This window comes from Sphaerodactylus townsendi, linkage group LG15, assembly GCF_021028975.2.
Source record: "Sphaerodactylus townsendi isolate TG3544 linkage group LG15, MPM_Stown_v2.3, whole genome shotgun sequence".
NCBI classification, from domain to species: domain Eukaryota; kingdom Metazoa; phylum Chordata; class Lepidosauria; order Squamata; family Sphaerodactylidae; genus Sphaerodactylus; species Sphaerodactylus townsendi.
Window position 1 is genome coordinate 13497457 of NC_059439.1, and position 27898 is coordinate 13525354.

The window sequence follows — 27898 nt, forward strand, 5'->3', positions numbered from 1 at the left end:
TGCAAAAAATGTACATTTATTTAGATAAAAGAGTTCACATTCAGGTCACAAGAGCTCACTTACCCCCCAATCAGAACCCAATCAGAACCCAATCATCCAACCGAATATAAACAATAAGTTCCTTTCTAGAAAAATATAATAATGTTAAGGTTAGCAGTTGTTATCACTTGGCATTATTCTTCCAGATGCTGTATCACATGAATAGCCAGATTTTCCAATTCTTGAGCTTGTAAATTCTTCTGTGATGGTGTATAATGAACTTGGGTGACTTGATTTGGTGGGCTGGTCCCCGCCAGCTATATAAATCAAATATCATCCTAATACCCGGAGGAAAATCTATATTCCAACAGCTCTCTTGTAATCTACCTCCATTTAGTCCACTTGATTCAGAGGATTTCCGCCGACTAAGCCCATCCACCCAAACTTGGGGAATTCGTTGACGGGCGTCCAACTTTCTTAGGAGTCGCCCCCCTCCTTCACCTCCGCCCCGTTGCCCGTCTGCTGTTTAACATACTGGTCCAGCAAGGATGTCAGGTGGATGGGGCCACGCTGCAGAAGTGTGCTGGTCTGGGAGGAAAGAAGAGAGAGAGCCCCCACTACTTCTCCTTGGCTGGCAGCCATGGAAGGCAGATTGGCATAGTTGGTGAAGCCTTCTTTGCTCATGATAGTGTTGTCAACGCAGCCTCCTGGAAAAAGACAATACACGGTGAGCTGGTAGCACCCAACGTATAAAATCTAACTTGGGGAGAGGTTGCAGAATTTAAGCTCGGCACAATTTCCAAGATGCTGAAGCAGGAGGAGAAGGAGGAGGAAGAAGAAGAGGAGGAGTTTGGATTTATACCCCATCTTTCTCTCCTGTAAGGAGACTCAAGGTGGCTTACAAGCTCCTTTCCCTTCTCTCCCCACAAGAACCTTGTGAGGTAGGTGGGGCTGAGAGAGTTCTGAGAGGACTGTGACTAGCCTAAGGTCACCCAACAAGAATGTAGGAGTGCAGAAACACATCTGGTTCACCAGATAAGCCTCTGCCACTCAGGTGGAGGAGTGAGGAATCAAACCCGGTTCTCCAGATTAGAATCCACCTGCTCTTAACTGCTACACCACGCTGGCTAGTGAGTGTATTTATGACAATGTGTTGTATTGCTTGTCTTTCTGATCATTTTGTTTTCCTTGGCGGCAAATTGGCTTCTCACAAGAACACAAGTGAAGATGCCTCCTACTGAGTCAGGCCCTCAGCCCATCAAGGGCAGTTTTGCCTCCTGCGACAGGCAGCAGGTCCCCAAAGATTTGGGTAGAGGAGTTTTCACATGTCGCTTCCTCCTCACCCTGTTAGAAGGGAGGTGCCAGGGATCGAACCAGGAGCCTTCCAAAGGCTCAGCTGCAGCTCCAACCCTCCTGGTAAATTATCCGCTGAATGTACATCCGTATGTTCAATACAACTCCCAGCTTTTGGCTTGGCTCTTTCTCCCAAGGCCATCAAGTCACATCATAGCGACCCCTGGTGGAGTTTTCAAGGCAAGAGATGTTCAGAAGTGGTTTGCCATTGCCTGCCTCTAATGCCACCAACCCTAATGGTGTTTCTTGGAGGCTAAGCCAGGGTCCCATCTCCTGGCTTAGCTTCCTGCAGAATCTGACGAGATCAGGCTAGCCCAGAAGGCAGGGAGATTACTGACTCTCTCCGGAGGTCTTCAGAGGAACTTTGGTTCCCATCAAGCCCCTACCAGCATGGCCAATTGGGCCATGCTGATGAAGAGGCTGATGGAATTCTCAGCTCCTGAAACATCTGGAGAGCCTGCAGTTCAGTGCCCCTGGGGCTAGCTCTGAGGACACTCCTGATGACAGGGCCCGAGCTTTCTCCAGCTCTCCCCAAAATGCGCACATTTGTTACAGCACACTCTGTAGTTAGCCCCATGCCTCCTTCTGTCCCAGCCTCTCCTTGCACTGCAGTAAAATGGTTTAGAGGGATAGGTGGTTTCCACTTATGTTCTCTCCAGATGCAGTGGACTACAGTTCCATGTCATCCACCTTAAAGCACTGAGGCTTGGGCAGGACATGATGCAGGTTGTCCGTGAACCTCTTTAACATCCTGAGGAGCATGAAGTTTGACAATCTGTGTATTTAGAAGGAATGCTAATATGAGCCAACTGGGTCTCCCGTGGGTGAAAACAGTGAGTTGAGTAAAATGCCAACGAACTGGATCAATTTTCTGGCCAACCTGAATTCTAGGGTCTCATTTGGTTTGAATCTTTAGGCTCCTGCATTTTTGACAGCTAATCTGTAGTATTTTTCCTGGGTAAGTAACAACCCTGTCATTCCTCCTCTCTTGACATCTTACCAATGGAGATTGATGACTCAGGGATGCTTTTCCGGGACTCTAAGCAGCGTCTCTCCCGAGCCCTCGTTTCTGGGCTCACCAGTAGCAGGTTGCGTCCCAAAAAAAGAGGGAGGAGGTTCTTGTATTTGGATCCCGCAAGAAAAGGTATAATGATCTGAAATGGTAAAGATAACGTAAGAGCTGCCCAGCTGGAGGGGATCAGGGGGTCAGTCCAACATCCTTGTTTCACACATCAGCTGACCAGTTGCCCTGGAGAACCAACGCCAAGGCCCTCTTCCCAAATTTCACCACCTAGTTTTGGAGATTTGCTGCCTGGCTGTGAATACAGGAGGCCTCACACACTGTGGCTTAAAATACACTGGACAGGAGACATGGCCTATGGGTTAACATGGGGTCGCACTCCTCTTGATCCCGTGGGGGGGGGGGGGGGGGGTGGGGGAAGCGGCGCACCACCTCCCATGTGACAAAAGAGCATGCGCCCCAGCCGAAGTTTTGACGCCCCGCCCCGCTCTCAGCCTCTAGGAGGCAGGGGGCCAGGCTTGGCGGTGGGTGGTCACAGCACCCTCCTGGGCTGCCCATCAAGCCCTGCCCTTCGTGCAGGCCGGCTTTTGCCCTCCCCAGGCCTTGGGGATGGAAGGAGCCGGCCTGCAGAGAGGCGGGGCTCAGTCCAAGCCCCGCCCCTGAGGGGGGGTGCAGGAGCGCCTGGAGGTGTTGTCCCCAGGCGCTATTTCCCCTCAACATGCTTCTGCACACTGATGCTTCTCTCCTCCGTGAATCCTTTGAATCCCCTTTCCTTGTGACCACAGCTACATCCACCAGGAAGAAACACACAAGCTGTGGCCAAGTCACCTGTTTCGACTGACAGCAGGCCAAGGAAAAGAGCAGGTCATGGAGTACAGTCACATCATGCCTTGCTGTTTGGGAAGATGATGGTCTTGTACCCTGCTGCTTGGACTAGCAAAGTTTAAAGGTTTCTACCAGCTCATGGAGCCATCCTCTAACAGAAGCAGCTCACCGGCTGCTGGAGGAAGCCTGCAAACTTTGCTGGGTCTCGAGGGAGGATCAGGGGAATCTGCGACCTCTCCAGATAGTTCAGGAACCTAGGCAATTCCCCTCATCAGCCCCTACCAGTGCGCATGCAGCCACCCTGGCCATGCTGGCAGAGGCTGAGTGGGGACCAGAAGTTCCCTGAATGCATCTGGAAGAGCTTCTGCGTTCCCTACCCCTGGACTAGACTGAGGTAAGATGCAGGCACCAGGTGGGACCTCCAGGTGTTACATTTAGGCAACTTCAGCTACCCAGAGCATCCAGCTGAAGGAAGGCCAAACTAAGTGGTGGGGGAAAGGAGGCGTTTGGCAGGGTCTGGCCCTTATGTTCTATGTCAGGGGTCCCCAATATTGTGCACATGGGCCCCACGGCACCCACCAACACCCTTTTTGATGCCTGCTAAGTGTTTTTCGGAAGTGGGTAAGGTCTGGGGAGGGACTTTTTTGTTACAGCAATGAGCCTCTTTACTGGTTTGCGTTCGCTGTTGTATCCTAGCAGAAGAGGATCTGCACTGTCGTGCCACTGAACCGCAGACCATTTTGTGGCTGGCTCTGCCTCCTGTGACAGCCGTTTTGTTCCTGCACCCACCAGGCTGAGTCCGAATTCCAAATGCGCCTGGAGGTTCAAACAGGTTGGGGACACTTGCTCTACAGCCGTGGTGGCAAACCTTTGGCACTCCAGATGTTATGGACTACAATTCCCATCAGCCCCTTCTAGCATGGCCAATTGGCCGTGTTGGAAGGGGCTGATGGGAATTGTAGTCCATAACATCTGGAGTGCCAAAGGTTCGCCACCACTACAGTATGATCGAGCCAGCTGTCAATCACATATCGCTAGATGAAAAATCACATAGGTGGGGGCCCTTTGAAAAACGTCTTATGAACATTCTTTTGGCCTTCCAAGATTATTCAGCAGTTGGCTCTGAGCAGGAACTTCCAAATCTGCCCCACTTTGAGTGACATTTGTTGGCAGTTTTAACACTGCCTCTTTTTCTAGATAATGTCAAAGCAGCCAGCGGTATAAAACAGAGCTGCCCGCCCCCCTTGTCCCTGATACAGAAAACCTGGAGACATATGATACATGTGATCATGTACGTGATTACCCCTTCTCCACGGAGTCTTACTGGACTAAATACAGCAGATCTATATGTAAAACCTTTACTCCATACAGCATTCAGCAATCCAGGGGTGGGGGTGGGGGTTTGCTACAGGTTGCCTCTAGCATAGTCAGAAGAACAGCCTACCGTAACTGCTTTCGAAAACCTCGCTTGTTTGGGAATGTATGCATGGATGTTGTGCTTCATAACTGAGCTCGTGCTCGTCATGAGAGTGATGTTGTACGAGGGAGCAGAGTTGTACTGGCACACCATAATCATGTTGTTCTCACGAAACGTTTCCTCCACTTGGCGACGCAAAAGCTTTGTAAAGCCATGTTCCTGGAGGGTGGGATGGGGAGGGGAAACAGATTTGTTGGCAGCTGTTAGGAATCTGGGCAAAGACCCATCAAACCTGAAAGAGGCCACGAGTCAAAAGGGATTTATTCTGGATATGTAAAACGCCAAGATCAGTCAATGGGGTCTCACAACTACTACCCTTTGGACTTCCAGGCTTATCCTTGAGACAAGACAAGACAGACAGACAGACTTTTGAAAACCATTTTGTCATTGCTGGTACAGCCACCCAAGTTTACTCACCTCCGCAGTTCCCACTATTTACAAGTCAGGGCTCACCTTAAGGCATACTGATGTCCAAAGTGCACAATCTGAATTTGGAAGGTGCTGCATGCCAAAGTAACCATAATCATTTAAAAGACAACAGAACTAGTGCGGCTCAACAGAATGCCTTGGAAACCAATCAGGTTCTGACTTTTATGAGTCAGCAGGGGAAACCAGATTAGCGAATAATATTTTAATAGTTTTAATTGGGTTGTTTATAAGCCATATCAGCAGGGTAGAAATAATCTAAATATATAAATTACTGGTGGTGGTGGTGGGGGGGGGGGGAGTTCAAAAGAAATAATGTTTCCAGATTTGTTCACATGGTAATCATTTATGATTTCCAAAATTTCCACCCCACATTTCCAGCCTATAGGGCATGCAATTGGTTATCAAGTTATTTGAATAGCAAAAGCAATTGAGATACAGACTAATTCTGACAAAATAAGTTAAAGAGCAATGGGAACGGTCAGCAGAAAATTGTGGCATAAATCCAAATCCGGGTAACACACATCTAATACTATCTTGAATTTATGGAGGATTTAACCATCTTTGGAGTAGTCCTAAGTCAACTGGCAAAAGAAATTCTAGACTGGCCATAGTAGTCAATCGCTGGATCATAAGGCCAGACAGAAAGCCTTCGACAAGACACAGAATATAAATAGTTTGTCTGCCTTCCACCCAGTCGGTGTTTGGTTCTGTTGATTTTGCATTAGCAGTCTTTTACAAAAATAATGTATTATTACTTTTTGACATCTATTAAATAGATCCGAAAAGGAAAAAAGAAAATGATGCAAAATACTAAAAGCTACAGCACAGAAAATATCTACTCACCCTTATATTAAAAACATATTACATAATGGATCCCAAAATAACATTTTCTGATTACTAGAAAGACCTTATAAAATCTTATAATCTTTGTCATATGTTTGCTCCAAACTACTTTTACTATTCCAATTAGAGATTATTAATTTCCAAAACTTGAATTATCTTATATTTACATGATCGATTCAAATACATATAAAAAAATAAGGATTCCATTTCTCATCCAATTAATGTTTTAAGCACTGATTTGCAAGATTAGCGGCCACAGAAGCATAAGCATTTTATTGTCATTGTGCACGCACAACGAAATTTACAGCAGCATTCCTCGATGCACACAATTTCAGACTCATACCCCATCCTCACTTTCCCCTTCCTCCACCCATCCCTACACAGTCCCAAACACATCCACACGAAGCCATGGAGTTCAGCATAGCCACAGCTCTAGAGTAGAAGCTGTCTCTAAGCCTCTTTGTCCTAGTTTGTATAGACCTGTATCTACAGCACATTCTCTCATTTTGTCTTCCCAGCATTCCACTGTGAGACCTTTCTCGGATTTCCAACTTCTTGCGACTTTGCTTTAGCAGTCTTATCTATATTATCTTTTGGTTGCCCTGGTCTAGTTGCTCCTCACTTTAAGGTAGCCTGCTTGGCATTCCACTAGAGCAGGGGTCTTCAAACTATGGCCCTCCAGATGTTCAGGAACTACAATTCCCATCAGCCCTGCTACTTGGCCATGCTGGCAGAGGCTGATGGGAATTGTAGTTCCTGAATATCTGGAGGGCCATAGTTTGAAGACCTTTGCACTAGAGCCAGTGTGGTGTAGTGGTTAAGAGCAGGTGGATTCTAATCTGGTGAACCTGGTTTCATTCTCCACTCCTCCACCTGAGTGGTGGAGGCTTATCTGATGAACCAGATGTGCTTCAGCACTCCTGCTGGGTGACCTTGGGCTAGTCACAGTTCTCTCCCAACTCTCTCAGCTCCACCTACCTCACAAGGTGTCTGTTGTGGGGAGAGGAAGAGAAAGGAGTTTTGAAGCCACCTTGAGTCTCCTTAACAGGACAGAAAGGTGGGGTATAAATCCAAACTCTCCTTCTTCTCTTTTCTATAGTGGATCTCACCTTCTGCAACAGGTTCTTAAAAGAAGTTTTTATGAGGAACTAGAAAGCAAGTACTTTTAACAGGGCATAAGCTGCAGGTGTGTTCTTAGGGATGGGTACAAACGAAGACCGTTTCATATTTTGTACACTTTTAATTTTCAGGCTTTTATGTTGCCTTTGAAACACAAGGCTTGAGTACAAATATGTTAATAAATAAATATGTATTCTTTCAAATATCACTGTGAACAGCTGCAAGAACCTCATGGCTTAGTAGGGGCCACGACAATGTTCTAAAAAACGTTAAGAAACTAATTTGTTCAGAGTTTGCTAGTCAAAAAGCCACATAGCAAATCACACCTCAAACAGTTCGTAAAGTAACAGACTCCTGTGCCCAATGTTCTCAGCAGTGATCCTATGAGGATAAACTGGGTTGCATGTCATTTAAAAATCATACATACTGCAATACAGCTGCCGATACCACACAGGAATTTCCTCAAGGTTTCAAACTACGAATACAGTAGATCGACACAGAGGATGTTGATTGGGCTGCGCCATTACCTCCTCAACAGCTTTGACGCGGGGCATGCACTCCTCCGGGATGAGAGGTTTTGGTGGGATGTATTCCGTTATGGCCATCAGTTTCTGCCTCATGATGTTCATCGGCCTCCAGTGACGCGTGATAGATTTGGCGCCACGGATCAACTGAATGGTGGGCTGCCAGCCTGCAGTAGTAAAAACGAGGAGAGAGAAAGCATAGACTCCATGTCCTGTTAAAACCTGGACAGTTGTCCAAATCCCATCAGGAAGGTATTTTAGGGTCCCCTCCACTGCTATATGTTATTTTTTGTCATTTGTTTGGGATGCCTCTATCAGCAGTTCCCAATCGGCTACAACACGGGATCTATGTTTTTGGGCCATGAGGAGTTGAATTAGTCTGTTTTGTATGCCAATAAAGGCTTTCGAATCGAGTGGGATGCATTAATGCGCGGGGAAAGGGAACCAAGTCCTGATCCCAATGAGCACTGGAAACCTTTTACGGACTACATATGAAAAAAAAATATGATAGAAGAAAAATAATGGCAGGATTTGAGATTTAAAAGAAAACAGAAGACTGAAATGGAATACAAGAAATGATAAAGTGTGTAGCTGAAAAACTGTTTCATTTTAATTAGATGCATGAACCTAGAATGGATTAGAATTCAATAATCAGATAGAAGGAAGTCATTATGTAGTTATTTTCCTTTTTTTGCATGCCACGTTCCTGTTTTGTATTGATGTTGCAGCGTGAAAATGTTTATTTTTGTTGTTTGTTCCCGTGTATGTTGAGAAAATAAAAACAATTGGGGGGGGGGGGGGGGGGGAGAATCCTAATCCCAATGGTGTCAGTTTTTGCAATATTTCCTCTGCCTCCTTGCTGGGCTCATAAAACCAGGCAAAGAAACAGCAGGGTCGCCATTCATAATGTTTTGAAGACATGATTTGGCTATGTGCAAGCCATTGCGGGCAGTTTGCATGCACCTTTCTCCTAAGAAGCAAAACTCCAGAAGGGGCAACAACATACAGCAAAACATGCCGTGGGAAGAGAGGCCCAGATTTTGGAGACACCGGAGTCTGACTTTCGACTTGCACCCACTGGCCCTGCAGCCCCATAGCCTGCCAGATTAACCCCAGCCAGCATTAGAGCCTAAAAGACAGGCAGGGCGCTAAATCCCATTGAGCCGGGAGCATCAATGCACCGGGAGGGGGAGGACCGCTTAAGCTTACCAGCTCTGCAAAAGCTCCTGCAACAGCCCACAGCAGCCATGTTGAAGCATGCAAGAGAAGCATTATGGGATGGAAGCAAAGATCCTCCTTCTGGTTGGGCGGGGAGAGTTTTAAAGGCAGAGGAGCCCTTAAGCCGGAGTGACTAGTCAGTGCGCAGCCCCGTGCAAAGCGATTGCTGTCTGACTCTCATGGATTTGTTGGAGGTGAACTAACATAAGGTTGCGCTGGAAATTTGATTTATTTCAGAGGGGTGGAATAGGAGTTACTCTGCGAAGGATTCTACTGTAATCCCCCCCCCGCCCTTTTTATCTTGTTTCCGAGCAACTAGCACCATTCCTCCCTCTCTCCCCAGCCCACCCCTGATTTTCTAGGCTGAATTCTAGCTATTACTCCGCCTTACACAGGAGGCTTCCACAAGCTAGTACAAAAGACCCCCCCCCCCCCGCCCCTGGTCCCAACTCACGCAAATCCAGGTCCTTATTTGGGACCCTCCCCCCCCAAGCCTTAAAGACCCCCCCCGCAAAAAAAAAAACCCTTAAGGTTTTGCTGGAAAGGTCATACAAGCCTTCCATTCTACAAAAGAGCGCATCTGTTGCTAGGGAAGCCCCTGTTGCGCTTTCTGGCGGTTGCTAGGTAACTCCCAAGCGGTTGCAACGTCGGTCCATCCTTCATTGTCGCCAGGGGGATCTCACCCCTAGCCCCAAATTGTTGCTCCGAGGATTCCCAAGTTGTCACAATTGCAAGATTTCCCCCTCTCAGCCACAACACGCATGGGACCCCAGGCAAGCTAGGGTTCCCACGACCATTCCCAGACCCGCATCTTTGGCTTTGCTCTGCATTTTTGGGACGAGAGGAATCCCACGTTGCTGACTTGCTCAGTCATGCCTGGAGGTGAGTAGTTTTGTATTAAAGGGTCTGCAAGCCCTCGGCGGAGGGGTGTGTGTGTGCTTACTTATGGTATACACAGAGTCCTGCCCCCACTTTTTTTGCATAAGCCTTTGGGCATCCCTGCCCAATCAAAAGCGACCTGCACAAGGCATAACACAAAAACACAACCCTGCAAGCAGCAATTTTTTGAATTCGCATCTTTTGCAGGGGCGGAGGGAGCTCAGTGGGATGCGTGCCCCTTCAAGAGATTTAGGGCCACTGAGATTGCATAATATGATTTACAGTACAGTCCTCCCGCTGAGTAAATATGAGTAGGATGTTCAGTACTAGGCCTACTGAAGAGCGCTCAGAACTTGTCTTGAAAACATAAAACCTTATCTCAAAAAACTCAGAAGATTCAGAAGAATGTGGGACTTCATAAAAGTGTGGTGATAAGATGTGCAGTACAGGTTAAAAAATATTTTTAATGCATTGATATTGCTTTACTCTCCTGCTCACTTAAAGTTCTTAATCAGAAATTGACTGTGGGTCCCCCAGTGAAATGAGATTTATTTTTTTGGCTGCCTTACTGAATTTCTATGGCCATGTTAGAAATCTTTGAATTATTATGGGACACCCTTTTCTTTATTATTAAGCTCATATGACCAAAAATCTTGAGCATAAACCAATGCATAAAAGATAAAACAATATTACAACATTATGAGAATCTGGAACATAAACCGATACATGAGGATAAACAGCATTAGAACGTTACAAAATACAGAACAGTAAAATGTATAGCTCCTAAAATTAGCACATAAATAAAATGAACCTATACAATTCCTATATGATCAACAAAATAAAATTCCTCTTAAGAGACTTCAAAGAGACTGCTATTGCCAGGTATTTTGCACCAGATCTCGTTATTTCAGTAATATATGTTTAATCTGCCCCTTCCCAGTGTTTTGTTAGCTGAGAACCAGTGTGGTATAGTGGTTAGAGCATTGGGCTAGGACCAGGGAGACCTGGATGCAAACTCTCCCTTGCCATGAAACTTACTGAGTGCCCTTGGGCTTTTACTCAGTCCAGCCTACCACACAGGACTGTTGTGTGGGGGAGAACCGCGCCACCCTAAATTCCTTAGAAGGACAGCCAGAATAATGCAATCCTGCAGAGTTACTCCAATCTATACCCACTGAAATGAAAGGGGTTAGACTGGAGTAAATCTGAATAGGATTGCACTACAAATATGCTAAATAAATAAAAATCCAGCTTTGAGGTCCAGAAAAATAAGCATTTCCAGATTCCTGTTTCCAGAGAATATGCACAGTTCCTCCAAAGAAGTGGTGAACTTGACACAATCCCTCATTGCACGGAGGAACCTCTTTGTTCCAGTGGAGTCCCCAGAAAGCATGTGAGTATCAAAGGCTTGTGGCGGGGTGTTGAAATTTTGGCAGGTGGGGATAATACTGGCCAATGGAGCAAGAGGTGGTAGAAAGCAGAACAAAACATCTCTTCCTTCAGATCCCAAGCCATGATGTCTCTTCAGGTCCTCCGACTAGACAGGGAGAGAATCAATTCCATTCCAAACTTGCAAGGTTTAGAACAGATCCACAGCATCTACCTGCAACAGGTAACCTATTTAATCACATATCCCTACCACCAATTAAAAAAAAAACACTGGCAAAAAAGATCCACAAGAGGCAAGCAGGGGGAAATAGTTACTGCAAGGGGGAGAGCAGGAAATCACCCCAGATGGAGGCTCAGTGTCTGCTGTGAGTTCATTTTTGAGCAAAAAAGAATCGTCCACATGCAGAAACAGCCTGATTATGACAATAAATCAGCTTCACACCTGGATTCAGATCCTCGTTTCCCACCTCTTGACAAACAGTGGAGTGGCCCGCATTCAGACAGTTGCACTAACTCTACTTCGATTAAACCAAGGTATTGCATGGTGTTTGAACCGGGCCACAGATTCTGACATTAATTTCATTTTCAGAACCAAATAGGAAAAATTGAAAACCTGAGCTGCTTTCCCAACTTGAAGTAAGTGGTATTTTTCATTTGTTCCCCCCCTCCCCCCACCCCACCAAACATGATTTCATGCGTTTTTTTAAAAAAGGAAACTTGAAAAATATTCAATTCACGCATGAACTGATAGAATGGTGTCGTGACCTATGATAGGATTGCAGTTTGCAATTCTCTTTTGCATTTAAAAAAAAATCTCCCAGCCAGGAGGGGGCATTAAAAAAAATTAAAACTGGATATCTCTGAGAAAGGTATGGGCATTAGTATCTATTTCCAGACAATGTGTGGAAAAAAGAGAGAAGAAACGTTCTGACGAAGGATGTCAGCCTTCAGGTAGAGTCTTGAGATCTCCCAGAATTACGGCTCATCTTGAGACTACAGACAGAGGTGGGATCCAGCAGGTTCTCACAGGTTCCCGAGAGTAGGTTACTCATTATTTGTGTGTGCCGAGAGAGGGTTACTAATTGGTGATTTTGCCACATGATTTTTCCTTAGTTATGCCCCTCCTCTCAGCAGTAGCGCGCAGAACTTGAAGCAGTCTAGCAGGAGGTTCAGCGGCGTGCGTGGCAGCCTGCGCCTGCGTGTATTCGTTTCCCGCCCAAGGACCGGCACAGTGGCTGCGTCCTTACCAAAGCCCTGCCAGCAATGCCACACCCCCGGAATGCCCGGCCACGCCCCCATTGTGCCCCGCCCAGCCCCATTGGCGCTACGCCACAGTTTGAATCCCACCACCATGGGAACCTGTTACTAAAATTTTTGGATCCCACCACTGACTACAGAGATAATTTCCCTTGGAGAGAATGGATGTTTTAGAGGGCAGCCTCGATGGCATTGCACCCTTCTGAGATCTCCGTCCTCCCCAGGTTCCATTCCCAAATCTCCAGGAGTTTGCCAGTCTGGATCTGCCAACCTTCCCCCCCCCCCACCACCAAAGTGGCCAGGGGACCTGGCAACCCTAAATAAAGATGAACTGAGTGCTTGACTGTGAAAGCTGGATCACAGTTCTGCTTTAAGACAGAGAGATTCTGAGATTACCCGCCCAGCCATTCGCCAGCTAGACCATTTCTAGCTTAAATACAAGCTCATCCCTACCTTTGCAAGGTACCACCTTCTCTTGAATCACACAGTGATCTTCTTTGGTCTTGCTGCATGATCACAGATTCCTCTCCCTAGCCGGGAATCTCATCAGCAGAGTGGAAAATCTCCAGGACCTCTTGAAGCTGCAATTTCTGGATCTTTCATACAATCTCATTGAGTCTCTGGACACAGGTAGGGGCTGGGTATGAACTCCACTTCGGAGCCTACTTTATTTTATACTTATTTACAAGCTTTTCATGCGAGCTTGTGGTCAAAAGGTCGCTTGCAGAATGAAGCAAAAATGTTAGTGCAACACCCTCCTTCCAACTAAGAATCAATATAACTCTAAATTACCTAGGGTACCTCTGCATGTCATTGATTTCCTATGTTCCCTCTGTTTCTGCTACAAATGTAAGGTTTAGGTTAGGCAAACTGTATATATTTATGTGTGCTGGGAGTCATGAAGAAGGGGGAAAGAGCTAGCACTGGCTCTCCTTAACTCTGGAACTCTTGATCAACTTCTGATGTTTCTCTAGGTTGAGAAACCTTAGCATCTTCCCAAGCTGTGTCCTTGTAATTCTCACATGACTGAGATGACTGCTCATATTTTACTTCATTGTGAATTCTATCAGGATAGTAGGAGATGCTTAATTCTTCCTCTGTTTTCTGGGCTTCCAAGATTTGATGATCATGCCTTAGTAAAGTGCTTGCTTGTGGATAAAGATTCTGCCACCTCTTATAGTGGTTTAGTTCTGCTATATCACTAGCAGAGTGCAGACATCTCTGATCGGTGATCTACGAATATTCTGTATTATTTGCTTTCTTGCTGTTTTTTGTAATATTGCTGGTCAATGATTGTAAATAAACTAAAGTAACTGAAAACTAACTTTATTAAAATGTTTATAACTTGCTATTCGTCTTGGCTCAAGGTAGTATGGGAAGAGGCAGCTCTTCAAACACCCTGGGGTGTTTGGCAGTGTCCAGGACTTTTCCAATAAATACACAAGAGAGAGAGACAAACATGCTGCTTCTCACTCGTGTGGATTTTAGTTCATCTTCTAGTGTTATATTGTGCCAAATTTAGTACAAGTTGTGATTGTTTTTAGCCATTTTATTCTTGTTCATTTCTGGCTTTGGCAAAACAAAATAGGCAACAACTCGGTGATTTTTTCTCCTACATCGGCCTCACTGAAAGGAAAGGGAGAGTTTGTCATATTTGTGGAGCCTCCAGTCATTTCAGTTGGATATTGAACAGGCAAACTTCCCAGCGAGTTGTGCCTCATAGCTTAGCTCTTTCTCCCATTTTGCCTCAAAATAGGCACCCCCATTAATTAGTGAGGAGAGGGGTAATGAGTGCTTGTCCAGTCCGTTCTCATCAAATGAAGAAATGCAGTTGGTTTTTATGCTGTTTTATTCTCCTGAAAGGAGTCTCAAAACAGCTTACAAGCTCCTTCCCTTCCGCTCCCTCCAACAGGTGGGACCCAGAGAGTTCTGAGAGACCTGTGACTGGCCCAAGGTCACCCAGCAGACTTCATGTGTAGTAGTGGGGAGTCAAGCCCAGTTCTCCAGATTAGAGTCCATTATTTTTAACCACTGCACCATGCCAACACTCAGAATATGCCAGAATACCAGGAATCAATCCTTTTCCCTTAGGCCTCATCACATTTTAATTATTTCCACTTCCAACTTCTTTCCTGATTTTCATTTTCCCTTATAACCCATGCAGATGAGTTGCCCCGGAGCCTCCTAGTTCTTGATTTGACAGGAAATAAATGCACCAATCAGAATGGCTACAGGTAAGATCAGGAAGAGACCCACCCTGCCCTACCCAATCTTCCAGCTTTGCCTTCATGGGGCTGTACCCATGTAGGAATTTTACATGGCGGGGAGATTCTTGAGATCACCTGACCCATCTTTCTTTGGGGCACACCTGGCCTCTGCCTGTTGTCTGTAAGTGTGAAGCTAGTGATTTGAATGCTATGGATGGCTTCAGCACCTTTTTTTAGAAATGATACCTTTTGTGGCTGAATGGAGGCTATATCCTGCCCGTGTACCTCCATCCTATGTGGACCTGTTTATTGTTATTGTCCTTCCAAGGGAATCCATTTTGGCAGCCCTGCCTCACCTGGTGGAACTGGATGCCCAGCGTGTCCCCAATCGAAAGTCCTCTATCCGAGACAGAGAAGAAGCAGAAGAAAGTTCAGAAGACAGCGATGAGGATATTCCAGAGCTCTCTCAGCCTCTGAGTGCAGAAAAAGGTACCCAAAGAGCTCGCTTGCAGGGGACATTTTACATATCAGAAAGGTTCCATAGCTGCTTCTACACTGGGACAAATCCTTGTTGTGAAGTCACTGCCCCGTGAACGCTGATGCAATGGAGCAGCCAGCCAAGGAGATCCTCTGCACTTTATAACATGCTCCCTCACGTCCACACACACATTGACCACCAGAATGCTTTCCTTGGTGTGCATTTCTGTTCCTGCTAGGCTTAAGGAGGGGCAAAGAGCTATGCAGGGCGTCAAACCCTTCCTTCATACCCTTAGAAGGCCAGTTTGGATCCCTCCCCCTTTCTATGGTTTTATCAGAAATGTGGAAACATGCATAAAAGGCCGGCCAATAATTGAATCCTTGATATCATTAGAATTTGGCCATCAATTAGCATTTGGGGTTTTTAGCTGGATTGTTTTAAAGGGTTTTATGATTGTTTTTATTGCTTGTTATTCATAGAATTTTATTGGTTTTTATTGTTATTTATAGGAATTTTATGTATGATTTTAGGCTTTATGCCATTGTATGCTGCCCTGAGACCTTTGGGAGTAGGGCGGGGTATAAAAATAAATAAACAAATCAAGTCATAGCTTGATGTACGGGGCAACCCTGTAGGGTTTTCAAGGCAAGAGAGATCCAGAGATGGTTTGCCATGGCCTGCCTCTGCATCATAACTCTAGTATTTTCTTGGAGGTCTCCCATCCAACTATTTGCCAGGGTTGAAGCTGAGTGTGTGTGACTGGCCCAAGGTACCCAGCAAGTTTCTATGGCAGAATGGGGATTTGAACCTGCATTTCCCAGATCCTAGTCCAGTGGTGGCGAACCTTTGGCACTCCAGATGTTATGGACTACAATTCCCATCAGCCCTTGCCAGCATGGCAGTTGGCCATGCTGGCAAGGGCTGATGGGAATTGTAGTTCATAACATCTGGAGTGCCAAAGGTTCGCCACCACGGTCCTAGTTTAACACCCCAGTCAGCTATCAACACGCACATTAAATTGTGCACTTTCTCTCCCCATGCTGTGGCAATTCTTTGTCAAAAGGACTGTATCATAAGCTTGGAGTGTTACTGCTGACTGTCCTCCATCTATGGGTTTTTCAGATTTTAGTATGAGTTTTATAGAAATTTATTGTACTATTTAATGTTTTTAATTTGTATGTACGCTGCCCTGAACCTGATTTGGTCGGGAAGAGCGGGACATAAATTTAATAAAATAAATAACTAAACTCCCAACTGCTATACTACACTGGCTCTCTTGTCATCGTACCTCTTCTTATTTCCATTTCTCTTCTTCTCTCTTGAATAGACTTCTTTGTTGGCCTCCACAATGAACTTACCAGTCGCTCAGAAAAGAGAAGGCAGGAGGCCCTCAGTGAGCACGAAGCCCATCTCGAGGAGCTGAACCAACACCAGAACTTGAGGCAACTGCTGCTTAATGCCAGCCCCCGGGCCCCAGGTCCACCTGAACTTGAAACCTCAACCTTGGAGCCTCCTGAATTCCAAAGTGAGAGCCATGCTGCACCCAGCCCATCTTTAAAAACAGGATTGAGTATGTCAAAGTGGGAGGCCAAGGCCAGGAGCCAGATTGAGGTGAAAACTCCAAAAGGAGAAGTATCTGGTAAAGCTAAATGTGTGGGAAAAGCAAAGAAATGATCTTTGTGCCATGAAAAAACAACACACTTCACCAACTATCTTTATTCAGCCCATTAGTGGAGTACAGACCACATATTTGACAAGCAGATGGGTTACTGTCCGTCTTTATTTACCAAGGCCTGCCAGCGGAAGGGTAGGGGGAGGAATCTTGCTGCCCTGAAATAGAAGCCCAGCAGATGACTTGTGTTCTAACTGCTAACTATTCAGAAAAAGGTGGGGACATTGAGACCGAACCCTAGTAGAGTTACAGTTGCTTTTTTCTAGTGAAATGTCAAGCCATGTGGTTTGCTGTGCCTGCTGAAATCGGGATTTGTCTGCGCTAGAAATATAAACTGAACCAAAGCTGGCTTACCTATCATTGCTCTCCACCCCCATCTCCCCCAATATATAGAACATATACTGGACAGATATGTTTGTTGGAGAATTGTGAAGATCCTCCCAGATAGTTAAAGCCAGTCTGCAAACGGTAGGTTCTATATATTTTTTAGGACAGTACAGTTAGTGGCTCATGAACAGAGGCAACAACTTGTGGTTTTTGTGGAAGGCACCATGAATGTATGTGAAGGCTAAAGTTTTCATACGGGAAAGGAGGAAAGAACTGACAGTTCTCAGCTTCAAGGCACCAAAAGACCTTGGGCAGGATTTCATGCTTCTGTTTAAAAGGCACTTTCATTCCAAATCACCCTGGCAGCAGAGTAGACATGGCAGCAGGAGGGAGGACGTCGGGATGGCAGCAGCAGGAAGTGACCGGAAGAGGGCAAGAGCTTCTCCTTAGGGTTGGGAAGGGAAGCCAGAACGCACACATCACAGATATTCTGGCACACGTTCTATATGTTCTAGCAGTCTGGCCTGCTAGGAAGTCTGCTATTTGTTTTTTTGTTTGAGATTTTGCTGGAAAATTGGAGGAATCACACAGATTTTTGGTGGGGGGAGATAATGCCAATGCTTCTTCCAGAGTCATATTCATTTACCAGTATTCTCCCCCACACCCCGCAGGTTGTTGGTGAAAAGCCACTGAGTCATGAACAACAGTGTACTGAACACACACACACACACACGTCAACACTTTGCCTTAGATACGACCAATTTTTTCCCTCCATTAATACCATTGGTCAGGGCACAGATGGGAAAGGAATGGCCTTTTTGGCCTCTGGATCATGAGAAATTGCATCACGAAAAGAAAGACAGCAACCTGTCATGGCAGGGTCCCACCTGGATGCTCTTTCTTCTGGAAGGGGGCGGGGAGGATATGGCAAGAGTCCCCCACCAAGGGACATTCTGCTGGAGTCTCATTGGCTCATTTTGGCAAACAGGCCAAACACACTGGCACAGGGTTGTCTTTTTTTCTGGGGGGGAAATAAATACGGCAAAATGTTCTGTCTGGTTAGATGCCTGGTTTTCTTTCTAGTGGACCTCTAATTCATATAAGACATCCATGCTGGATTCTGACCAGGGATTTGGACCAATGCTCCAACGTTGGCTACTAAAGATTCTAGAGAATAGGGAAGAGTCTCTTTCTCTGGAGTGTTGTGGGGTTTCTGGGCTGTATGGCCGTGTTCCAGTAGCATTTTCTCCTGGTTTTGCCACAGATGCAGGCGAAACATCAGGAGAAAATGTTACTGGAACATAGCCATACAGCCCAGAAACCCCACAACACTCCAGTGATTCTAGCCATGAAAGCCTTCGACAAAGTCTCTTTCTCCTTATTTATCTCAGGACCTGGAGATATGGAGGTTCAATTTTTAGCTTATCACCACTGACAGCCAAGCTTTGTGCATTTACCCACCCATTTCTCAAAACCACAACCTATTCCTACGTAAACAAGTCATCCAGTAACCATGAGAACTCCGAGGATTCTGCATGGGCCAAAAACAGCGGTGTGAAAACGGTGTAAAATAGTTTAACAAAAGAGTTTACACCATTTTCACACCGCTGTTTTTGGCCCAGGCGGAATCCGCCGGAGATTCTGTCAATTTCCCTCTCAAACTACAATGCCATCATTATTGCATGTGGACAGTAAGGTTCACACATGGAAGTCTCAATTAATACGAAGATGGCACTTTAACCCACCTGCCCTCAACCAGCAAGTACAACAGAGGAGATCCTTCATTTATAGAACTTGAGTTCTGCGTTCACACAGTCAACAAACAGGTCGGCCAACTCCTGGGGTTTTGGTGTGAAGGAACCCGCAAGCAAGTTCTTCATCGCTTCGAGACCCTGCTGCTCAAGTCCTTGCAAACATTCCTGGATTTTATGACGCTCACCCTGGAGGTTGGAAAGGAATGATAAGAGGCTGTTGCAGACTCACAGGAGGCCTGATGCTACTCTCCTGCGCTAAGACTCTTTTGGGCAGAAGGCTGCATATGCCCCTCAAGATTCAGAGGGGTGGTAGGCATGAAAATAAAAAAGACACTTTAGATTTTATTCCAAGAGCAGCTTTTGTGGATGAGCATCTGCTTTGCCAGTTTATAGCGGCTCCATTCGACTACTAAAGGTAGTGGAAGACAGGTATAAAATGGGCAGAGTCCACGCAGGTTAACCAAAAATGCTCGTGTAAAAAACTTGGCGAAGAATAAGCAGCAGCAAAGGCTGTCTGAGCAGAATGCTAGCCCTCTAATACAAAAGTACAGTGGTTTGTTTCACTATTGTGATTTCCACATTACAAAAATCTAGGAAATTGTAGTTTTACAAGGGGAGAACTGTGAATAATTTAACAAGTCTCAATGTACTTGTGTTATAATTTTAACCTTCCAGTGTGGTGTTGTGGTTAAGAGCAGGTGGATTCTAATCTGGAGAACCAGGTTTGATTCCCCACTCCTCCACCTGAGTGGCAGAGGCTTATCTGATGAACCAGATGTGTTTCTGCACTCCTACATTCTTGTTGGGTGACCTTGGGCTAGTCACAGTTCTCTCAGAACTCTCTCAGCCCCACCTGCCTCACAAGGTGTCTATTGTGGGGAGAGGAAGGGAAAGGAGCTTGTAAGCCACCTTGAGTCTCTTCACAGGAAAGAAAGGTGGGGTATAAATCCAAACTCTTCTCCTTCCATTGTTCCCATAGCAGCCACAATCGTCTACCCAGTTAGCTCGAAACCTTGTTAAAAAACCCTCCCCAAACCTCAGAAGTGTCACAAACTAAGCATTGGCATAGAGGTCACTTCTGTTGCAGAATCACGCGAGCTTCCAGCGGATTGGGCTGACGCCTCTGTGAGAGTTACAGTAAACGGTCGCCGGTCAACCCGGCTCTGAAACCGAGGGCTCTCTCGGATGGGGTCTTTGTCACCAAACCTTGGCGCCTGAACTTGGGGGAAGGGAGTGATGCCAGGAACGAAGACGAAAGGTTTAAAGACGGACCTGCTGAGCCAAAGAGATAGCAGGTCAGGCAGGTAGTTTTGCCCAAAGCCAGGCAGTCTGAAAGAGATTCTATCTTGCTTGCTTTCTAAATGGCAACTGGGTGAAGGAAAGAGACAAAATGTCAAAAGCGACAGCGTGAGAAACTAAGTGTCCAGTAAGGTTAAGATCGAGGGATATAATTGTGCCTCTCTATTCTGCATTGGTCAAACCTCAGCTTGAATATTGTGTACAGTTTTGGGCACTGCAATTTAAGAAGGATATTGACAAGCTGGAACGGGTCCAGCAGAGGGCAACCAAAATGGTCAAAGGTCTGAAGAGAAGGTTAAGAGGTGACATGATGGCCATGTTTAGATATTTGAAGGGATGCTGTGTTGGTGAAGGAGCAAGCTTGTTTTGTGCAGCTCCAGAGACTAGGACCAGCCAGGAGTCATGGGTTCAAGGTGAAGGAAAAGAGATTCCAGCTAAACATCTGGAAAAACCTCCTGACAGCAAGGGCTGTTCGACAGCGGAATTATGCATTACCTCAGAGTGTGGTGGAGTCTCCTTTTTTGGAGGTTTTTAAAGGGAGGCTGGATGGCCATCTGTCCAGAGTTCTTTGATTGTGTGTTCCTGCATTGCAGGGGGTTGGACTTGATGGCCCTTGGGGTCTCTTCCAACTCTATGATTCTATGATTCAATGTGTGTAATGTGCCGTCAAGTCCCAGCTGACTTCTGGTGACCCCAGCAAGAGATATCATTTTAAGTGTTAGGAAATCTTCTAAATTGTGTTGAAATGCCTTTTGCTGGTTGCTGGTTTCACTAATGTGAGATGCTGGGGATTTTATTTGTTTATCTGACAACGATCTGGAAGTGTCATGAATTATTTACTTGCATTGGCTCTGGTCAAACGCTGCAAACGAATATGTGGTGGTGGTGGTGGCGCTGACCCCAGCAAAGGGTTTGCAGGGCAAATGAGAAGCAAAGGTGGTATGCCATTGTCTCCTGCCCAAGTAATGACCCTGATTAGCTTCTGAGATCTGACAAGATTTGGCTGTACATGCTGCCTTCCCTCCCAGAGTCACATACCATATAGGAATATGGAGCAAAATGCATCCACCACCTGTTAAAAACCAAGAGGCTCCGACTTTGGCATGCTGTGGCAGGAGCAGAAGTGGCGTAGTGGTTGAAAGCAGGTGTGCTCTAATCTGGAGGAACCGGGTTTGATTCCCCGCTCTACTGCTTGAGTTGTGGAGGCTTATCTGGGGAATTCAGATTAGCTTGTGCACTCCAACACAGGCCAGCTGGGTGACCTTGGGCTAGTCACAGTTCTTTGGAGCTCTCTCAGCCCCACCTACCTCACAGGGTGTTTGTTGTGAGGGGGGAAGGGCAAGGAGATTGTAAGCCCCTTTGAGTCTCCTACAGGAGAGAAAGGGGGGATATAAATCCAAACTCTTCTTCTTCTTTCATGGAAGGAAGTTCTGATTTTGCCCATCAAGATGATCTTTCTTGGTCTTGTCAGACTCTGCAGACAAACTGCAATGAATCACCAGGCTCACACCTTCCCCCCTCCCTCAGAAAGAAGCTCTGTATAGCAGAGTGGCAAAGTACTAGCCCAACACTAACCTTGAGGCTGGTCGCCCCTGGAGGGAAGAGGCTCCACGGGGGAGGGGATGACATTTTTAATCAAGCAGGGGACAACAGCTCACCTGGAAGGGTCTGGGGTGGCCGTGAGGAAGTGTATGCATGGCAGATGGGCGTCCAGTGGGAGAACAGACACCATGCTTCCAGTGGTCGCAAACCCTGCAGAATCCACGCAGATCCCGCTGGCTTTGTCTCTCAGGATGGCCATGATGGTGCTCGCGGTGATCTGCCCTGCAGCCACAAGGAAGGAGGCAAGAAAACCAAAAGGGACAGCCATTTGATGCTTCCACCAACTGGCCATGTTGGCCTGATCGTTGGTCTGATGAAAACGGTGATGGACTTCAGAATGGAGGCTCCACAAGGAGAAGAAGAAGAGTTGGATTTATATCCCCCCTTTCTCTCATGTAAGGAGACTCAAAGGGGCTCACAAACTCCTTTCCCTTCCCCCCCCCACAACAAACACCCTGCGAGGTGGGTGGGGCTGAGAGAGCTCCGAAGAACTGTGACTAGCCCAAGGTCACCCAGCTGGCATGTGAGGGAATGCACAAGCTAATCTAGTTCCCTAGACAAGCCTCCACAGCTCAAATGGCAGAGCGGGGAATCAAACCTGGTTCTCCAGATTAGAGTGCACCTACTCTTAACCACTACACCATGCTGGCTCTCAGAGCAGATTCTCACCAAATCAGCCCTAGGTGTCATCAGTGGCAGCCGACTTATGGCAGCGCAGCAGGGTTTTCAAGGCAAGAGCCCTACAGAGGTGGTTTGCCATTGCCTGTCTCTGCATAGCAACCATGGAATTCCTTGGTGGTCCACAGACAAACAATTGTGTGAATGTCAAAAACTGGAACACGCGCCACACACAGGCTCTGGCAAAGACAGAATAATGTATTTTATACCAATTATATCAAGTTGACAATATTATATAACTCAGTTGAGTTATATAATATTGTCAACTTGAGATAATTGGTATTAAATACATTATTCTGTCTTTGCCAGAGCCTGTGTGTGGCGCGTGTTCCAGTTTCCATTCCTTGGTGGTCCCCCATCCAAATACTAACCAGGGCTGACCGTGCTTAGCTGCTGAGATCTGACAATATCAGACTAGGCTGGGTCATCCAGGGCAGGGCAGGTGGGTCCAACAGAGCCCTATTTTAAGGCCTGCTTCTCCAGACACAATTCCATCCCCACTTTGCGGTGTGGTTTCTGAAAACGTACCTGAATGCTGTTGCAGCAGCTGCCGCCCAGCACAATACCGAGCTTTGGCTGCCTCCATGCGGACAGGCTGGTGAACGAGCGAGAACACTTTTGTGAAGCTGAACTCCTCTTCTCCGTTCCACCACCCCTGTCGTCGGGCATGCTGCCTTAAATCCAGGTGTTCAGCGGTAATGTCCACATCAATGCTCAACTGGTTGGAGATGTTACGGGCACCTTCTGTGGAAGAAGGGAAATAAAACGTGTTGTATTAAACTAGTGGGAAACCAGGAGAGAATGTGGAGGAAGTGGGCGGTCTTTGTTATTCTCTCAATGGTCCTTAGATTCTTCCACCCTGAGCCGCCTTCTTGCAAATGCTCACCTCGAATCCTTTGAGCAGCCCAAAACTTTCCAGCTGTCTCCAACACCCAGGCTTCGGTGCGGTCAGCCAGGAGAAAGGTATTATGGTAAACGAACGGGGTTGGCTCCTCCTTGCATGGGCCTCCTTGGCCGTGACGTTCCAGGAGAGCGGTTATGACCTGAAGCGCTTCGTGTGCGTGGCGGCCCCTTTCCAAACCCAGCCTGAAACACACCGTTTAAACTGCAGTCAGGGGCCCTTTCCCCACTCACCTTTCTCCGAGGGTTGCAGAACGAAATTCCCAGCGTGCGCAATTCCTGGTGCATGCCCCGGCTTCCCCACGACCCCAAAAGGCGCCATTTCAAAAGGCGCCAGGAATTACGCGCGTTGAGGGGGCGCAAGAGAGGCACCGTCGGGGCGGCTGCATTCTCGCCGCCCCTGAAGTGGGGAGCGCAGCTGGACCCCGCGCTACTTGAGGAGAGTAGCGCGGGGCTTAAGGTAAGTGGGGAAAGGGCCTTGTAAAGCTGCTTTTCCCAAATGCTTCACTGATGAATTGCGCAGGGCAAACTTGCTCAAGAGATGATGTAAACCAAAAGGGAGAAATTAATTTATTTGATGACTTCATTTCTCATCTTCTTTTCTGACTGAAACTCAGGCCCGTTATGCATGAAATGCTTTCCGCGACACTCCTCGCCCCACAGTGTCTTTGCAGTGCGGGTCTCCTCGCGTTTTCTTGTTTCAATGTGAGGAGGTATCTCACCACCTGCTATGCAGCTTGCCTGCCCCCACTTCTGGGTTGGTGCTCCACCAAAATCCAAGAGCATATGTTGCCTTTGGGGTATTTTTTTAAAGCCTTTTAAATGTGATGTCAATATTTCTTCTATCAATATTATGCAGGCTGCTTCCATTGCTTTCGTATTTTTAAGGAAAAGACATGTATTTAGAAAGCCACGTATTTAGAAGAGTTGGTTTTTATTCCAAAGGGAGACTCAAAGCGGCTTATTTATTTATTTGTCAGTTTTGATATACTGCCCCATCCCCGAAGGGCTCTGGGCAGTGTACAAGTCAATAAAAGCACAATTTAACTTTAAGTCTCAGTTAAAACCATTTCAAAACAAACACTCCAACCTTAACTCTAGAAACATTTCAGATTCCACCTCACAGCTCATCAGGGCAGCTACACAGCAAGTGTGGGCTCCAAAGATGGAATACGGAAGTACAGAAGACGGCACCCTCAACACCTGGTCTCCCCAATTACCTCCCCTTCCCCTACCCACAACAGGCACCTTGTGAGGTAGGTGGGGCTGAGAGAGTTCAGAGAGAACTGAGACTGGCCCAAGGTCACCCAGTTGGCTTCATGTGGGAGAGCAGGGAAAGAAATCCAGTTCACCAGTTAAGAGTCTGCCACTCATATAGCTTTTATCAGGATCATTCAAATGACATAAAACAGAGTGCCGGCTTTTGAGTTCTCCAGAATTCTTCATGAGGCTGGATACTTTTAAAAAGATAAGGGGCGTCAGTCCAGTGGTCCATCCAATCCAGCACCCGATCTCAGCCAATGGCCAACCAGTTATCCAGAAGGGCCAACAGGGAACAGAAGCCAAGGTGTCACCTACTCACACTGGGCTTCAGAAGTTTACTGCCTCTGAATATGGAGGTTCCTTTTATTCAGTGGATTAAATTTCAATTGTCATTTATGTGGGTTGAACCTTGAGGCAGACACGGTTCCACAGCCTCACTGGATATTACTGGCATATATGCAGAAGGCAAAACATGGGTTGTATGTGAAGAAGAGGAATTTGGATTTATACCCGACCTTTCTCTCCTGTAAGGAGACTCAAGGTGGCTTACAAGCTCCTTTCCCCTCCTCTCCCCACAACAGACAGCTTGTGAGGTAGGTGGGGCTGAGAGAGTTCAGAGGGAACTGTGACTAGCCCAAGGTCACCCAGCAGGAATGTAGGAATGCGGAAACACATCTGGTTCACCAGATAAGCCTCTGCCATTCAGGTGGAGGAGAGGGGAATCAAACCCAGTTCTCCAGATTAGGATCTACCTGCTCTTAACCACTACACCATGCTGGCTTGTGGATGAAGTTGTGTCCACCACCAGACAGGCACTTACCGGACCAAATCCATGCCCAACAAAGCTTCCTCCTCCCCCACCGGCTCCTTAGTCCACACTCCTTCGTTGCCGATGCAGACGCCATGTTCATTGGCTCCCATCTCAGCTCCCCATAGCCAGGCTGGTCGGCTCAGGATTACTGCGTGAGTCTTCTCTACCTGATCCACTTCGATGTAAGTGCACTGGAATTAAAATCCATCTTTTTAAAACATGGAATGCGTGCATCACCTCAAACGCTTAAAGATGAGTTATGAGTCAAACTATAGATTATGTTTTAAAGTGCTGTTCCAAGACAGGAACATGACGTGGGGGAGAGATCGAACTTCCTCATTTCTGGATGCTGGGTGGTCCCAACCAGAATCAGGTCAGGAAAACACAGAAGTTCAGAATGCAGTTCTCTATCAGACTTGGGGATGCCCCTGGGGACGATGGTGGAGTGGTTAAGAATGGTGGACTCTAATCTGGAGAATTGAGTTTGATTCCCCACTTCTCCACATGAGTGGCAGACTGTAATCTGATGAGCTGGATTAGTTTCGCCTGCTGGGTGACCTTGGGCCACAGGAGAGAAAGAGGGAATATAAATCCAAACTCTTCTCTTCTAATCTAACACTTAAACACTACACAACGCTGGCTTGCTAGTCAGGCGTAGTACCAAAGAAATAGTACTTGTGGCTGATTTGGCTGACCGTGTATGCCAAACCCTACTCCCGATCACAGTCCACCATTTTGGGTCCTGGGGCATTCTACTGACTTCAGGATTCCTGGATTCTCTCAGGCTCACTGCTTTCTATAATCCTGTCATGCTCCACCCATAATTGCCCAATCTTCCTTTCCGCTCTGCTGGTATTTGGCTCACCTGGATTTTCGCCCCCTTAGCATGAGTGGCAGCTGGGAAATAAACCACTTCCTGGACTTCGTCCTTCGGACGGTCGGAATTCTTGCCGAAGATGACCTCTCTGGCAGCAGAAGCCGGCGGGAGTGAAACAAAGCAATCGCAGGAGGAGGGCACTGAGGGGCAAAAGTCTGCCATGCTTCCTAGAGATAGAACAGCAAGAGATATTTGAAGGTTGAGATCTTCACTTCCTTCCAAGCACTGGGAAAGGATCTCTGCTTTCTTACTGGGGTGGGTGGATATTCTTAGGCTCCCAAATTCATAGAAATTTAAACCCCTTCCGCACATGCAGAATAATGCACTTTCAATCCACTTTCACAATTGTTTGCAAGTGGATTTTGCTATTGCGCACAGTAAAATCCAGCTGCAAAGTGCATTGAAAGTGGATTATTCTGCATGTGCGGAAGGGGCCATAGAGCTGGAAGGGTCATCTAGTTCAACTCCCTGTACAATACAGGAAATTCACAAGTACCTCCCACTTCCCCAATGACCCCCGCTCTTTGCCCAAAGGAATATCTATTCAAAATAGGCAAAAGCTTCACGTGTGTGTTAATTTCATATGCAATGAACATGAATAAACACAAAATTACCAAATCTTGTGTCTAACCCTTGTTTTTATATCAGTGTATCACACTGAAGTCCTAGTGCACAAAGTCTTATTTCCAAAGTAGGCAGATAATTCCTTCTGAGTTGTAAACTTCTTCAAACTGGGGCTCTCCAAAGGCGTTGTAAAAGTTAAATTTCCAATCTGCTTTCATAAATGGTGATTCTCTTGCATATTCTTAGCCTGGATTCTCCAGTGCTTCTTTAACTTTAAGTATCCAATACATTTGTAGAGGCTGTACTTCTCCAATACAACCCTAATTTGAACTCATCAACTATTTTCTTGTTTACAAACTCCCGGTATTTGCTTGTTCTGAGGTTCCTCAGAAGAAGTGTTAATTGTATTTCTATAACAAATACAACAATGCTGAAACAAAAACAACACCGTTACTTAAAAATGTAATCTTAAACCTTATCATTGGATACTACTGGGTTTGCGCTACAGTACATAGGCCCTTTCCGCTCATGTACTTTCAATCCACTTTCACAATTGTTTGCAAGTGGATTTTGTTATTCCGCACGGTAAAATCCTGCTGCAAAATGCATTGAAAGTGCATTATTCTGCATGTGCAGAAGGGACAGAGTAGTTTGTTCACATCTGTGCTCATTGTAGTTCTTAACAATCAAAGATTAAACACAGTTAACAGTATCAAAAGACCTGAGTACAGTGCTTGTCATTTGTAGACAGTCTATTGCATAGGTCCTGTGGTCTATTGGTCTGTACCAACCGCCCCCTCCCCGTTATGTATATTCTATGCCCAGAGGAAGGCAAAAAACCCTTCCGGATCCCTGGTCAATCTGGCATGGAGGAAAATTCAAGTCAATTTCATTTGCACTTTCGTTTCTAATACAAGGCAGTCCCTTACTCCGCCGTCTTCTGCAATGCCCGGGATCAGGGAAGGTCTTTTCACAGCTATCTTCGACACGTATCTTCCCCCTTCCCACGCATGAACATACACCCACACCCTCCCACAATGTAGTTTTGCACTAGCAACAAGTCGCACACCCTTCCCCTGCACAGACCTCCAATACTGGGGAGAGACTCAGGAAACCCCTCCCCGCCCTTTCCGGGTCTGCTTGCAGTTTCCCA

The 27898-nt window shown here is 46.4% G+C and overlaps 3 protein-coding genes across 7 annotated transcripts; 1 reads left to right on the forward strand and 2 right to left on the reverse strand.

Moving 5' to 3' along the window:
• On the reverse strand, window positions 1–8911 carry MRPL10 (mitochondrial ribosomal protein L10). Its single transcript, XM_048517340.1, has 5 exons — window positions 8780–8911; window positions 7574–7737; window positions 4647–4814; window positions 2333–2486; window positions 1–686 (listed from the first exon to the last, which is right to left on the reverse strand). The coding sequence occupies exons 1-5, from the start codon at window positions 8817–8819 to the stop codon at window positions 457–459; spliced, it is 756 nt and encodes a 251-aa protein (XP_048373297.1). The 5' UTR covers window positions 8820–8911; the 3' UTR covers window positions 1–456.
• Window positions 8855–17014, forward strand: LRRC46 (leucine rich repeat containing 46). 3 transcript variants are annotated; one of them, XM_048517337.1, is made up of 8 exons: window positions 8855–9670; window positions 10964–11060; window positions 11171–11279; window positions 11646–11692; window positions 12834–12943; window positions 14478–14547; window positions 14849–15009; window positions 16326–17014. In XM_048517337.1, exons 1-8 carry the CDS (start codon window positions 9661–9663, stop codon window positions 16670–16672), a joined length of 951 nt encoding a protein of 316 aa, XP_048373294.1. In that variant the 5' UTR covers window positions 8855–9660; the 3' UTR covers window positions 16673–17014. The 3 variants fall into 3 exon arrangements, with proteins under 3 accessions (XP_048373294.1, XP_048373295.1, XP_048373296.1); XM_048517338.1 differs by having other exon boundaries at window positions 8855–8982; XM_048517339.1 differs by having other exon boundaries at window positions 9425–9670; window positions 10950–11060.
• Window positions 16700–27891, reverse strand: SCRN2 (secernin 2). 3 transcript variants are annotated; one of them, XM_048517335.1, is made up of 8 exons: window positions 27832–27891; window positions 26170–26348; window positions 25314–25495; window positions 23217–23416; window positions 22859–23074; window positions 21709–21874; window positions 19834–20026; window positions 16700–18940 (listed from the first exon to the last, which is right to left on the reverse strand). In XM_048517335.1, exons 2-8 carry the CDS (start codon window positions 26341–26343, stop codon window positions 18779–18781), a joined length of 1293 nt encoding a protein of 430 aa, XP_048373292.1. In that variant the 5' UTR covers window positions 26344–26348; window positions 27832–27891; the 3' UTR covers window positions 16700–18778. The 3 variants fall into 3 exon arrangements, with proteins under 3 accessions (XP_048373292.1, XP_048373293.1, XP_048373291.1); XM_048517336.1 differs by lacking the exon at window positions 27832–27891 and adding an exon at window positions 27675–27821 and having other exon boundaries at window positions 19834–20023; XM_048517334.1 differs by lacking the exon at window positions 27832–27891 and adding an exon at window positions 27675–27821.
• Between the last annotated feature and the right edge of the window lie 7 nt (window positions 27892–27898).